Raw genomic sequence first — 15,409 nt, forward strand, 5'->3', positions numbered from 1 at the left:
TATTTTGCAAATATTTTCCTCCACTCTGCTGGTTGTCTTTTAACTCTGTTAATTGTTTCTTTTGCTGTAGAGAAGCTCTTTAGTTTGATATAATCCCATTTGTTTATTTTTCCTTTGGTTGCCCGTGCTTTTGGAGTCAAATTTATGAAGTCTGTGTCCAGTCCTACTTCCTGAAGTGTTTCTCCTATGTTTTCTTTAAGAAGTTTTATTTTTTCAGGGTGTATATTTAATTCTTTAATACATTTTGAGTTGAGTTTAGTGTATAGTGAAAGGTATGGGTCTACTTTCATTCTCCTGCATATTGATATCCAGTTATCCCAGCACCATTTGCTGAAGAGGCAGTCTCTTCCCCAGTGTATAGGCTTGGTGCCTTTGTCAAAGATCAGATGGCTGTAGGTGTGTGGGTTGATTTCTGGATTCTCTATTCTATTCCATTGATCAGTGTGTCTGTTTTTATGCCAGTACCATACTGTTTTGGTTATTATAGCTTTGTAGTATAGCTTAAAGTCAGGTAGTGTTATGCCTCCAGCTTTATTTTTTTTGCTCAGCGTTGCTTTGGCTATGTGTGGTCTTTTGTTATTCCATATAAATGTCTGGATAGTTCTTTCCATTTCTGAGTAAAATGTCTTTGGAATTTAGATGGGGATTGCATTGAATTTGTATATCACTTTGGGTAGTATGGACATTTTCACTATGTTGATTCTTCCAATCCAAGAGCATGGGATATCTTTCCATCTTCTTGTATCCCTTCTAATTTCTCTCAGCAGTGGTTTGTAGTTCTCATTATAGAGATTTTTCACCTCCTTGGTTAACTCAATTCCTAAGTATTTTATTTTTTTGGTGGCTATTGTAAATGGGCAGGCTTTCTTGATTTCTCGTTCTGCATGTTCACTATTGGAGAAAAGAAATGCTACTGATTTTTGTGTGTTGATTTTGTATCCTGCTACTGTGCTGAAATCATTTATCAACTCCAAGAGTTTTTTTGTAGAGGCTTTAGGCTGTTCGATATATAGGATCATGTCATCTGCAAACAGGGACAGTTTGACTTCATCTTTTCCAATCTGGATGCCCTTTATTTCCTTCTCTTCTCTGATTGCTCTGGCTAGTACTTCCAACACTATGTTGAATAAGAGTGGTGAGAGTGGGCACAGACTGGGTAATTTAAAAACAATAGCAATTTATTTGGCATATGGTTCTGGAGCTGGGAAGCCCAAGAGTGTGGCACCAGCATCTGCTTGGAGCCTTTGTGCTGTGTCATCTCATGGTGGAAAGTGGAGGGGCAAGAGAAGGCAAGAGCCAGTGACAGAGAGGGTTGAACTCAGTTTTGTAATAACCCACTCTCAAGATAACCAATCTACTCCTGCGATAAGGCTGGTTGGGATTCCAAAGAAGCACCAAGTGCTAGGGTGATCAGTCTAAAGCATTTAATATGTGCATGGGATCTGCAGCATGTTCTTAAGACGGACAGGGAGACAAGAGGTGTTCTACATAGGTATGTCCACAGTGAGGCGGTCGGGGCATGGAGTTTATATGAGAGTTTAAGGAATTCTGCTCAGGGCAGGGGCTAGTTTCTACATGTTTAGCAATATGTTTGATCTTTCAGTGTTTCATGCAACAACCTAAATAAGTTTATCAGTGTCTGGGAACATTCATGGCCCTAGCTTGGTTTCAAGCATGTGAGGAAAAACATCCAGCTGGCCCGATCACAGAACAGTCATGGGGGTTGGGGGGCGGGGAGCAGGGGTCACTACACCTGGGCATCTAGATAGGAAGCAGGTGAAGTGAGACATGGGCCTGGAGGATAGGGGCAGGGCGCAATTGCAATAGCTGAACTGCCATGTCAGAAGTCCAATTACCCTGAGCCTGCTACACTGGAGAGATCATGTGTGGGCTCTCTGGCCAATAGCCCTAGCTGAGCTCCCAGCCAATGGCTAGCATCAGCTGCCAGCCATGTGAGAGAACTGCCTTAGATGTCCAGCACAGGTGAACCTTCAGATGTCTGCAGCCCCAGTCGACATCTGACTGCAACCTGTTGCGTGAGCTCAAGTGAGAACTGTCCAGTCAAGCTCTGCTTGAATTCCTGACCCACAGAATCTGTGAGCAAAATAAAATGATTGTTGTTTTACACTTCTAAGTTCGAAGTACTTTGTCATGCACTAATAGTAACTGGAACACTTACATACAATTTCCAGGACCTTGGTGGTAATCCTCTCTCCTCCCCAATCAAAAGAATGCTGGTAAGAGTGGCATTTTTATAGGGATTACTGTGAATCTACTTTAATTCTTATCTGAAAAATAAATTATTGAAAAGCTTTATACTTACAGATTAGTAACATCTGACATGTGACACTTTCCACAAGTGATGGCCAATGTAATTCACACTCATCCTTTAAAATTTATTTTTATCCAATGCATAAAACCTTTTTAAAGAAATAAAAAATTGCTAAATTTAAACACTTTCCTTTTTCCATAGCCAGTTCTCTAAGACACTTCCAGTTTTTAAAACTCCTTTTTGGTGTCACTAGCTCATCTGCTCAAGTACGGAGCCTCCGCTGCCCTACATAATATGAGCGTATGGAGGAAATACCCACGTTAACGCCTTTTGCTTTTAGGCACAGGTAGGAGTAGCCTGTCATTTTCTAGAGGAGGCAAGGAAAGCCCAGGGAAGTGAAGACACTCACTTGAGCTTGCATTAGTGAGTTTTCCCAGCTGTACCATTAACAATTATCCATCTGCCTTCTGGGGATGCTGTGATAACAGGAGATAATATTTTGAAAAGTGCTTTGTGAAGTCTGGTAGCACATTGTGCTAATACTGTGCCTTTTATTTCCTTACTATGGAATCCTCCAGTGTTATCCCATTCCATTTAGTTGCTGAGAGGTTGCAAGGTTGCACCAACTGCTGCTTCACAGAGACACCATTTCATTCTGTTTATCTAGAATGGTTAGAATCAAGGACAAGAGAGAGAGGAGAAAGACATTTAATTATCTTCCCATCAAATTAAATTTGGACTAAAACTTTTGGGAAACTGATATTCCAGGTGAGGAGTCAAGAGCATGGTTTGCAAATTTTGAGACTCTTTGAGGGGCTGGGAGAAGAAAGTTTTCTAACATTTTTGCCTCAAAATCTTTTGGGCCTTGAAATAACTCCTACAAAAGAAAATGTCAATGTTGTACAATGGGATGTACTGTAACGAGTGTAAATACATTCAACAACACATGGATTTCATTTTCCTTGATCATACACTTGGGTTTAGAAACGAAGAAAAGCCCTAAGAAAATGTTTTGGGTTTTAAAAATGTATAATATTAGGTAAAAAGAACTTCCAAACCCCAAACCATTCCAGACACCAGATGAACCCAAACTCCTGTCATATTTATCCATTTCAAGTTCAAACCCCTAAGGCTGATTTATTGCCTGCATCTTGCAGAACTTGATAATAAATCCTTCCTTATGTCAATGAGAATAAAAATTTTGAGATGAAAAATGGGCAGTCTGATGGTTTTTCCTGACTCTGAGTGAATCATGGGGATTGTACGGCTGGCTCCAGAAACTGTTAAAATGGTCCTAAAAAAAGATTTAACTGAGAAGTGATCAATTCAGAGACTGCTGATAGATAAATCTTCATTACAGATTCTAACGCTGCTAGACATTAACATTCTTTAGTATCCACAGAATGCAACTTCACATCTTCTGTTGATAGAACACTATAAACAGTGCTGAGACACAGGTTTGATCCTTAAAAAACTTTTTTTTCAAGACTAATTTTGGTTTAGGCACAGTTAGGGAGAAGTGCTGGAATAATGTCCACCAAAGTTGTCAAGGCATTCTCTAACTTAACACACTAAAGTAAGAGTGGAGACTGATGGGTGTGTAGGGTGTGCATATGTGCCTCATTCTAAAACAGAAATGAGCTTGCTCCTCTGTCCCTTATATTTCCTATGAACAGGAAAGTAGATCTAAAGGCTTGATTAAAGTTAGTTATTTATGTCTGCAATACACTGTAGGTAATATTGCGGGTAATATTGCATTGTAGCTGTTTATGTAGCTCATGATCCTGAAGGTCAGTCTTCAATTTGGGCTAGGCCAGGCTCAATTGCCAAGAGCTTCTGGTCTAGGCGGGGCTTGGTTGGTCTTGGATGGGCTTGCTCATGTGTGTTTGGTCAGCTGGTGGTTTGTCTGGGTTGACTGACTTATAATGGATTCAGCTTGGATGGCTGGGATGACTGGAGCCTTTCTCCATGTGATCACTCACTCTTCCACATGCTAGTTTGGGCTCATTCGCGTGGCAACTCAGGGCTCCAAGTGCAAGAGGAGGAGCACACAAGCCTTCTTGAAGCATAGGTTCAGAACTCATACACCATTACACCTGTCAAAGAAAATCTCAAGGCCAGTCCAGATTCAGGAAGTGGAGAAACAGACTCCACTTCTCGACAGAAGGAGTTGCAATGTCATGTTGCCAGGGTATAGATACAAGGAAGGAAAGAACTGGTGGCCATGTCTTTAATTTGCCACCCCTGGGTTTGTAATTTTTGTCAGCTCATGATTTCTCACCTTGTGTGTGGGCCACTAACAGCAAAATGTCCCAGTGCTGTGGCATTTGCTTTGTGATACACATATACACATTGTTTTGCCTCAGTATCTCAGCTACAGAATAGGGACATTCAGTTATCCCACTTGAAAATGTAGTTACCACTAAATAAACCTTGTACAGTATAGAATATCCTACGGATTATAGCAGGATATAACAGTGCTCTGTAGAGTAGGATCACTTTATAACCCTTTTAGAGGCTGGGACTGCTGTTTCCCATGTAAGTCACACACACAAGTCAGGCTTTCTACCAGACTGGTTTACGTTTACTGGGGGGTGAGCACTATTTTAAATGTTTAGGGGGATATGATAGCACATTTCAAATATTTTCAGGGCTCACGTGGAAAAGTGATTAAGCCTTGTAGTGTCTCAGAAGAAGAGTTCAGAATTATAGATAAAAGCTATAAAAACTATAGAAAACTGGCTTCACTGTAAGAAAGGCCTTCTCGGAATCCTCCAGGCTCTGTGTAGTGGGGCCACCGATTCCATACCATTGACCAGTTCAGGGAGAGGCCCCACATGTTGGCGATTCTGTTTGTGTATGTGACTATGTACGTGTTGCTATATTCATTAGGAGGGAGGATAGAAGTGTGTGTATGGTGGGAGCGGTGATGGGGATTGAGAGGGATGCTTCTGAGATCCCTTAAGGGGAATGCAAGTATTCTATAGTCCTAGTCATGGCTTCAGATTTATGACAGGTAGCTGGTAGAGTAGAAAGGAGTGTGGATTTCAAAATCAGACAGATTTGGATCAATCCCTGGCTTCGTGATCTTGGGTACTTTGTTCCCCACATCTGTGAGATGGGCAGGTTTTAAGGATTAGAGAAAATGTTTATTGAACACCTAGAACAGTTCTTAGCACATAATAGGTGCTAAAAGTTGACTATTCTATGTTTAGAATCATATGATCAGTATTAATTCTTCAAATATATTTGGAATACCTATTGCACAAACTGAGCTAAGTGCTAGGGCCCAATGGTGAAATGTATACTCGTGTGTGTGTGTGTGTGTGTGTGTATTTTCTCCCTCAAGGAGCTTTACACTTACTGTAAGAGAAAGAGAGGTAAACAATTGAAATACAGTTTGATAAATGCTTTTACAGAACATTAACTTCTATCTACAAATATTTATTGAGCACCTATTCTGTGCAGGGCATTGTGCTAAGTATTTGGTAGATGGTGGCAAAAAAATAAAGTTTTATTACACTGTGGCATAGGGATAATGTACAGTAACTTTCGCAGGATGTTTGGGGGAGGAGTGATATTAAGAATGTTACACCAGTCATTTCTGAGGAATCTGTTGGTGAGAAAATGGCCATCCAAATCCGTTTATTTAATCCGCAGCTAAACCAAATGCAGTATGACCTGCTAATTCTCATTTGCACAGCAGGCGGCGCTCCAGCACCAGGGATCGCATCAAAAGTAACAATTTAGAGTAACAAGGACATTTTGGTTAATGTTTGTTTTTCAGGCTCAAAAGGAAAGCTGTTAGGAAAAGCAAACAGTTTATCAGGCATTGCAACAAAGACACTTGAGGAGAAAGACAAGCTGTCACTTCAAGGACAGGAAGAAAAATCCCTGCATCTGTAGAAGTATCAGACGTGCCAGTGCCTTGTTAAAAAAAAAAATCATGAAATGAGGAAGAAAAACATCGGAGATAAAAGAGGAGATTAAAAAAATAGAAAACAATTGAAATCATCTGCAAGCAAGGATGGAGGACTACAGCCTTGGGGGAGGGATGTGTTGGAGTATTGCAACAAATGGAACAAATGAAAACACTGAAATATAATTAAGAATCAGCCTAAGTATTCAGATGTACTATTTACTTTAGATGACAAATCTGCGTAATTGGTTTCAGCTGCCCAGCCCACATCCAGTTCGAGTTTTGTAACTTTCAATAGTTTGAGGTCTTAAGCACATAAACGTTTGCACCTAATGACAACTGTCTGAATTCTGGATCAAAATTGCTTGCTGTTTCTCAAAATATCAAGTTGGGAGAACAGGACAGCTGAATTAGGAATTAAGTTTAGCTAAAGAGATTGGGATAGGAGAAGCTAAATTAAAAGAAAAAATCATTTACTGTGAAACTGGTTGGATTTTTGAAGCGTCACTTGTGCTAACCTGTTATTGGGATTAGGCATGATGCTCCCAGTTTAGGCTTCACTTCCTCCATGTGGTCATTACAATGGCTTTTCTCATGAGGAGTTTCTCTACATTTATCTTTCTGTATTAAATCAGTAGCGTAGGCAGTTTTTATTTCTGTTTTTGGTAAGGTTTTTTTTTTTTCTTCTTTTTTTTGATGGCTGGCCAGTATGGGAATCCAAACTCTTGACCTTAGTGTTATAAAAACTGAGCTCTAACCAACTGAGTTAACTGGCCAGCCCTTTGAAATGTTTTTAATACAACACCATTTCACTCAGTTTACTCTTTCTTGGACAAAGGTGTAATCAGATACAAGGTACTTCAAAAAGTTCATGGAAAGATTTGTATTTCCTTTCAATTCTAGTTTTCCACAAACTTTTTGAAGTGCCCTTGTACATTAATCTGAAAACAATCCATAAAACATAAAATGACAAACAATTGTTACATTGGTTATTAGGACCTATGCAATATGTGAGCTAAATTAATGCAATAGTAAAAGGATTATACAAGTGGTTCTGAAACTTTAGTGTGCATCAAAATCATGACTCAAGTGTTCCTTGAAACACAGATTGCTGGACCCCATTCCCAGAGTTTTTGTGCATTTCTAACAAATTCCAAGTGATGCTGATGTTCCTGATCCGGAGACCTCACTTTGAGAACCACTTATTTACTATTGCTTTGTGTTGCTTCGCCCCCCACGGATTTGTCACCCCACTTCCCCTGGGTGACGGAGATGCAAAGGATTACTCAAAGCCCATCTCTTCCGAGCAGTGAGAAGCCCCAAAGTGGTTAACTTCCCTGGGAATGCTCCAGTGAGAGCCAACCCTTCCATTTGGGAAATTAACACCAAATTGGGGTTCTCTTCCTGCATTTATTTTCCAGACCAGGAAGTTACAGGAAGAGAACAAAGGTGGGGTTATAGTTTAACAATATGGGCTGGTAACTTTCAGTGAAACAAGCCAGATGACATTCCAGTAAGTCAATTAAGGGGTCCTATCAACAACAGTTTGATCTTAGCAAACGTTCCTTCTTAACAGTAGTTTCTCAGTAACAATCAGTACTCATCTGTCTTTGAGCCAGCAACCTGCTGTGCCACAATTCTTATCTTGCAACAGAGACTTATAGCCTGAGGAAAATTTCCTGTCCTTGCAAAGTCAATATTTGAAACTGCAAGGCTTTGGAAAACCAGGCCCTGTGAAGTACATGTGCTTTTTAGTATATTCCACAATTTACACATTTGCTGAAAATTTTTTTTATTTGATTTGCTTATGGCTTTGGTATTCACCTTCCTACAGTTATATAGGTCAGAATCAGATACTTAATGATTGGAAGAGGAGGACAGAGTGTGCAGATATTTATTAAACACCTGGTACTGTATGTGCCTAGTTCCAGGTTCTTTACAGTCTTAATCTTCTCACTTAATGTTTCCTATGACCATACAAAGTATGATTTACTCTCCCCGCTCAACATATAGAAACTGAGTCTTAAAGAGGTAGGGAACCTTCCAAAGGCAAACAGCTAGCAAGTGGCTGAGTTTGAATTTGGATCCAGGTGTGCTTGACTGCAAAGACTGCACTAAACAAGAGGGCTTCAAAACATTCATCATAGTTTGATTTATTGAATTTCACAGAATTCAGTTTAAACTGACCTTACTTGACTGACCACAAGCAAATTCCTTAATTTTTGGACCTGTCTCCTTTTCTAAAGAGGTAAGTACTTATCTCTCAGTGCTGGTATAAAGATTAAGTGAAATAACATATGTAAGAGTGCATAGTACAGTGTGTGGCACATAGTAAGCATTCATTAAAGCTGAACTCCTGTCAGGATTTAAAAACTAACGCCACCTTAAGTGACATTACAAGTGGATTAATGCGGCAGCCTAAGATGGCGCCAGGAGGAAGAAGGGTGGGAGTGTCTGTAGGAATCTTGCCTTAGTCCTTATTGGCCAAATACATGCTTCCGTGCTTATGAACACTGCATGATTGCAATAGATAGGCATTGAGACAGGATGCATGCTCTTGTAACCCTTAAGCTGATTGGAGGATGTAAAAAACCTGCCTTCCCCATTTGCCTTTAAAAGCAAGTGCTTGTGTGATAATAAACGGAACTGCTCGACAGAACCCCCGCTGCGTCTGAGTGTCCTTTAACCCGGCTGGTTGGGGCTGGTGGTGTGCTCACCTCTCTTCACGGCTCTCTTCCCCCGTCTCCTTCCAAAGGGGACAGGAGGGAAAGAGGAATCCCGGGCCATTTGCTCGCCCACCAAAAGGAATAAGGCGAGGGCTGTTTGGGTCGGCTGGCGGCGGACCCGACAAACTCCCTTTCCTTTCTTTAGAAATGCAAGGATTTAATTCAAGTTCGTCTTAGAAATAAGTGAGAAAGCTATGAATAGGACAGAGACACTCAAATTCTGGCATGTCCCAGGGACTTTGAAACACCTTAGTGGAGAGGAAGGCAGCCAATCTGTTTGTCAGTCAGCATGCCCTGCATGAGTCTTCCAGATTTCTGAAGAGGAGCCCACCACTACATTTGTGTCAAGTCACCCAGCCCCTCTGATGACAGTGGATGTCTGTCCTGAACAACCTGTTCTCACCAGTGCAACCAAAAGGAACCAGACACACTCTAGGTGAGTTATCCAGAGCCCTGCGTATTCCAGCTACTCTCTTGGTTTGGAATCCTAATTACCTTCCCATACACCTTCACTTGGTCATTTCATTTTCTATTATTTCTGAGTGTGTTTGTTTTGACTAATTTTTCTCCTGGGTTGTATTTTCCTGCTTCTTTGCATGCCTAGTAATTTTTAAATTAGATGTTGACATTATATGAATGATATTTTATGGATGGTTTGGATTTTGTTTTCTAAATAATATTGAAGTTTGTTTTGGTAGGCAGTAAACCCCCTTGCAAATCAGCTTGATTCTTTCTGTTTGTTTTTCAGCCTTGTTCTAGTCTAGAATAGTCTTTATTTTACTGCTAAGGCGTGATACTTCTGGGGTCTCTCTGAGTGTCCTTGTATTCAGTGAGTCTTCTCCACTCTAGCTGGGGGGAACTCAAAACATTTGCCAACCCTTAATGAGAATTCTTCAGCTTATAGCTACCTAGCAATTGTCTTTTTTTTTTTGCTTCATGGAGCTTAAGCCTAAGCGTGTGCAGATTAGTATTTAAAGACTTGAGGAGAACCCTATGCAGATTTTTTGAAAAATTTCTCTGCAGAGAGAGAGAGAGAGAGAGATCGCCCTTCTCCCACCTTTTTGTCCTATCTGGGTCCTCAATGGATTGCATGATGCCTGCCCACGTTTGGGAGGGTGAATCTTCTTTACTCAGTCTCTGATTCTAATGCTAATGTATTCTGGAAACGCCCTCACAGACACAGCTAGAAATAATGTTTTACCAGCTTTCTGAGTACCCCTTAACCCAGTCAAGCCGACGCATGAAATTCACCGTCACACTCCCCAAGTGCCTATCTTTGTCTCCTCAACTCAGTGAGTCTGCCAGGTCCCGTCTGGGTTCCCTCTTCTGTGCCAAGGTCTAGAAATTGCCTCCAAGCAGAAAACTAGTGCAGTGGTAGCGAAAGCTCCCCTTGTTTGTTTCCCTTCTCTCAGGGATCATAGGGTCAACTGTTTCATATATTTTGTCCAATTTTCTAGATGTTTATAAAGCGGGACTATGTCCAGTACCACTTTCTACTCCATGAGGGTATGCACCAATGTGCACACCTTCATTTGGTTCACTCCTACATGCTCAACCTCTGAGGCTCAGTTCAGCCACTTTCTACCCTGGGAAACCTTTTGAATTTCCACCAGTTTGACTCAAGGGCTCCTTCATCTGCTTATTTATTCTCCTTCCTTCCCACCCCACTGCCCACAACTGTGTGCTTCTTGAGGGCATGGATTGTAATATCTCAGTATCTTTAGCCCTGAGTATGGCATTTAGAACATAGTAGGTGCTCAATAAATGCACATTGACTAAATGGATAAAGTACATGGAATTGTACCAGGTTCTTATTTTTTGACTTTAAGTCTACCAAGAGTGTTCCTCATTTATCCTTTACTTCTGAGAATCCTTTTTCCTGGTCTCCCAAATTCAAAAACAAGTTGTTGTACTTCTTCCCTGTCCCCCTCCCTGCTCCCCACCCCCATTGGACTGTACAGGAAACATGAGGGAAGTCATTTGTAATGACTAACTACCCATCGAAATAAGATAGGGTTGCTGGATTTAGTAAACAAACAAAAATCAAGACACAGTGTAGTGGATTGAATTATGTCCCCCCCAAACTCACTGAAGCTTGAATTGTGTTCCCCAGGTTTTATGTATTAGAAACTTAGCCCCCACTGTGACTGTTAAGAGGGTGGGAAATCCTATTATGGTAATTGAAAGGTGGAGCCTTGAAGAGGTGATTGGGTTGTAGGACTGTGCAGTAGTGAATAGATTAAAAATGGTGGTCAGGGGTGTGGTTCTGAGGGCTTTAAAAGAAGAGGAGAGTCTGTCTCTCTCTCTCTGCTCTCTCTGCTTCCAACATTTTGCAATGTGAGACCCCTGGGTCACTGTTGCCACCACCAGATGGACTTTGGACTTCCCAGCCTCAGAAACTATAAGCAATAAATTTTGTTTTCTTTACAAATTACTCAGTTCCGTGTATTTTGTTGTAAGCAACAGAAACACAGTTAAATTTGAATGCACACAGTTAAAGTTGAATTTCAGATACGATATTTAGGACACAACTTATACTAAAAATCTATTTGTTTTTTACTGAAACTGAAACTTCATTGGGCATCTCGTCCTATATCTGGCAATGCTACACTGGAAAGCAGTTGCTCAGCCCGGGTTGCTGGTACTCTGTTTCCTTGCATGTGAGAAGTTCTCACCAGTGGAACCTGGTGGAAGTGATGTATGATGTGTGCATTTTCCTGGCTGGGGCGGTTAAGGCGTGTGTTCACCACTGTCTTTTTCCACTTCTGCCTCAATGCAGATGACTGAGAGGCCCTAGGGGAGGAGCAGGCCACAGGAAAGAGGAAACCTGAGTACTTGCAGCGCACATGGGCGAGAGCAGTTCACAACATTGCATTGTTCAGTGGGTGAAAAATCAACTACAGTGTTGTCAGTAAAACTGTGGGATTTATTTGTTCAGCAGTTAATAGTACCCTAATTCTATATTTCATTAAAAAATTGAAATCTGAAATTTTCCCTAAGGTTCTATATTGCCTGCTCGACAGCTCCAGTTGTATATCTCAAAGATGACTCAAACTCTACATGTCCAAACCTGAATTTGTGATTCCACCTGCTCCTCATTTGTCCTGTTTTCTCTATCTCAGTGAATGACATAACTGTCCATTCATCCTCGACACGCCCTGCACTCTCACCTCCATAAGTAACTTATATACTTTTACTTTTTAAATATGTCTGCAATAGACCCACTCTTCTATTTAATTGCCCCCACCCATGTCTTTTGTATGAACTACTGCTACTGCCCACATTCTGTTATCCCCTTATCCACAACTTAAAATTTTTAAAATATCTAATGGATGAAGTCCTATTTATTGTTCTTATTTTTAAAAAACATTTCTTGACTATCCTTGAACATTTTCTCATCCAGAGTAAATTTATAATCACTTTGTCAAGTTTTATTATAAACTCATATTGAGATATTTGGGGCTGGCCCATGGTTCACTCAGGAAAGTGCGGTGCTGATAACACCAAGGCCATGGGTTCGGATCCTATAAAGAGATGACCGGTTGGCTCACTGGCTGAGCATGGTGCTGACAACACCAAGTCAAGGGTTAAGATCCCCTTATCAGTCATCTTTAAAAAAAAAAAATTGGGATTTTGACTTCATTTGCATTGATAATTAGTGGATTAATTTAGGAGAGAATGATTTCTTACAAGAATGAGCCTTAAAACCCAAAGGCACAAAATGTCTCTCCCTTCATTCAGGCTACCTTTTATGTTCTAGAGTAAATTTTTATGGTTTTATGCATATCAGTCTTGTATATTTCTTTTTGTGTCTTTTTAGGTGTTTTATAATTTTTGCTGCTATAGTAAATGGAATTATTAAAGTTACAATGTATAATTGCTCATTGATGGTAAATAAGAAAGTGCTTGGGCCGGCCTGTGGCTCACTCGGGAGAGTGCGGTGCTGAGAACACCAAGGCCTCGGGTTCGGATCCCATATACAGATGGCCGGTTCGCTCACTGGCTGAGTGTGGTGCTGACAACACCAAGTCAAGGGTTGAGATCCCCTTACCGGTCATCTTTTAAAAAAAAAAAAAAAAAAAAAAAAAAGAAAGTGCTTGTCTATTTGCATGTTGTTTTGTTTTTCCTACTTGATTGTTCTTTTGTCTGACTAAATTACTGAATTCTATTATTTTTTAGTATTCTAGTTGCTATGTTGGATTTTCTAGATTGCTTTTTAGGGTGCTTCCTGTAGATTTTTTAGCATTGTTTCTTTATTTACACTATTTCTGAATTTTATATTTTTTCTTGTCTTTTTAAATTGTCTATCATTTCCATCCATACAATGGTTGACAATAGTGAGGGTGATGGGAGCCCCAGTGGGTGACTGCAGCATGCCAGTATTTCCTGATGTGGTGAGACCTACATTGTATACAGTAGAAGACACTGTCCTCTTCTCTCCACCCCTTTCTTGTTTTCAACTTCTGGCACCTCTTCCTTTTGTCTCCATGTCTCCCATTTTCATTTTGGCTTTTAGATCTCCTGCTTTACTATTTTCTTCTTGTTGCTTAATATTTATCTTAGAAGTATCATTTGAAATTTTCATTTCAAAGGAGACAGAGAATCAAGTGTGAACAGTTGTCTCTCCTCCTGAAACTTTGGCTGGCCCATCAGCTTATAATATACAATTAGTCTTTTTTCTGCCTTCTAATAGGGTTTACCCACTAGGGCCACACCAGCCTTTCCTTTGTACCTACTCTTTTATCCTTATTTAGATAAAGAATAACACATATGTATTATTTTATAGATAGTTAAAAATAAAATCCTTTTTTCTCCCCTTATCTTTTTATTTTCGTGCTTTCAGAAATTTTCTCATTTTCCTTGTGGTCCTGAAATTTCCCAAGGATGTGGCTAAGATGAGGCTTGGTTTCATCATGCTGTTTTAACACTTGATGATGGAGTGTATCAAATGAAGTTTGTCTGTTTTCAGCTTTAGAAAATTTTCCTTTAAAAAAAAAAATGTTTTAAAGCTCCCCTCCATTTTTTTCCATTACTTTCTTCTAAATTTCATATTAGATGACTGTTAAAAATTCCAGGTATGTTAGAAATTCCAGATTTAAAAATTTTTCTCTCCTACTTTCTTTTTTGGCCTTTTGCATTGAATTTGTAACCTAAGGTCTAGGGTCTCCTAAATGCCCAGGTGCTTCCTGCTGCTAAAAGGTCTGAAACAGGAAGTGAACCAGTCATAACCATTTGTTCTGAGTTTCTGTTGTTGCAGGAGGCAGCAGGAAGTTGTGAACCATGAAATACTAGACTGTCCTCACAATACATTGGCTGAAACTGAAATATGGGCCCAAGAGGTGAACTGTGGTGAATCTCCACTCACAGAGGAGCCAGGATTTCCACACCTACCTGTTCCTGTTTTATGTCATGGGTCAACCACAATGGGGAAATCTCAATTCATCACCAGTGGATTGTTATCTGTACTAGCTGAGGCTCAAGGTTTAGCCCTGTGACAACTTCCTGAAGTCCCACTGTTGCCCAAAGGTCACATTCCTTCCCAGGTCCAAATGCATGGAGTATGCATAAAGCAAATGTACTTCACAGGGCCTGGTTTTCCAAAGCCTTGCAGTTTCAAATATTGACCTTGCAAAGGACAGGAAATTTTCCCCAGGCTATAGTCTCTGTTGTAAGATAAAGCATTGCAACACAGCAAGGTTGCTGGTTCAAGGACAGACAGGTTACTTATTGATATGTAAAGATACTGGGAAATTGCTGTAAGAAGAGAATGTTTGCTAAAATCAAGCTTTTGTTAGTGGATCAACTTAATTGCATTTTAGAATATCACCTTGCCTGTCTTACAGAATGTTACCAATCTAACTAAATTATTGTTGATTATAGTGGCTTGGAAATTTTGTCAAATTGTCTTAAAAATTATTTAGAACGTTAACAAAAGGAAAAAATGTGTTTATAACATTAAAAAGGATGAAAAGCAATCCTCGCCTCCTCCTCCTCCTCTTCCCCCACTTCCACCTTTAGATGCAAATAACTCATTTATTCCCTTGATGGAGTCCTGTCTTAAAGAAGGACCTAATATGGGAGTTGATGCTCATCATGTCTTTCCTGTTGTAAGAATTGGGACTCAGTCGAGACATGAAAACTTCCCATTCTCCTTGTTTGAAAGATTTAAAAAGAGCATAACAGAAAATGGCTTACATAGTACTTTTACTAAGGGATACTTAGAATCAATTGCTAATGGGTATAATATGACCCCTTGGGATTGGAAAACACTTGGAAAAACTGTTTTAACTCCTGCTCAATATACTGTATGGCTGCAAGAATATCAGGAAGCCGTACATGCTATTTCACTTGAAAATTTATGAAATGAGGTTCAAATTAGCATGGACATGTTACTTGATCAAACAGCTAGAGCAGCCATAAAGGCTTGGAACAAAATTCCTGAAACACAATCTAAACTTCAACCTCTTGCTTCCCCTGATGCATTTTGGATAC

The 15,409-nt window shown here is 40.1% G+C and overlaps 1 protein-coding gene across 7 annotated transcripts in view; it reads left to right on the top strand.

Annotated features, from left to right (window-relative positions):
• The window catches only part of NR1D2 (nuclear receptor subfamily 1 group D member 2), a 146,073-nt gene that overhangs the window by 45,108 nt on the left and 85,556 nt on the right, over positions 1-15,409 (top strand). The window contains exons 8-9 of one of the 7 annotated variants that reach the window (XR_010024859.1): positions 6,060-9,353; positions 14,175-14,892. The exons of 3 other annotated variants lie outside the window; for them this stretch is intronic. Coding sequence is in view for 3 of the 4 variants with exons in the window: in XM_063113663.1 (XP_062969733.1) it covers positions 6,060-6,123 (64 nt within the window). In the remaining variant the exon portion in view is untranslated. Of the gene's footprint in view, positions 1-6,059; positions 9,513-14,174; positions 14,893-15,409 lie in introns of those variants that run through there. 3 more of the 7 variants (XM_063113665.1, XM_063113664.1, XM_063113663.1) reach the window with 3 other exon arrangements.

Source organism: Cynocephalus volans, chromosome 11 (assembly GCF_027409185.1).
Source record: "Cynocephalus volans isolate mCynVol1 chromosome 11, mCynVol1.pri, whole genome shotgun sequence".
Lineage (NCBI taxonomy): Eukaryota > Metazoa > Chordata > Mammalia > Dermoptera > Cynocephalidae > Cynocephalus > Cynocephalus volans.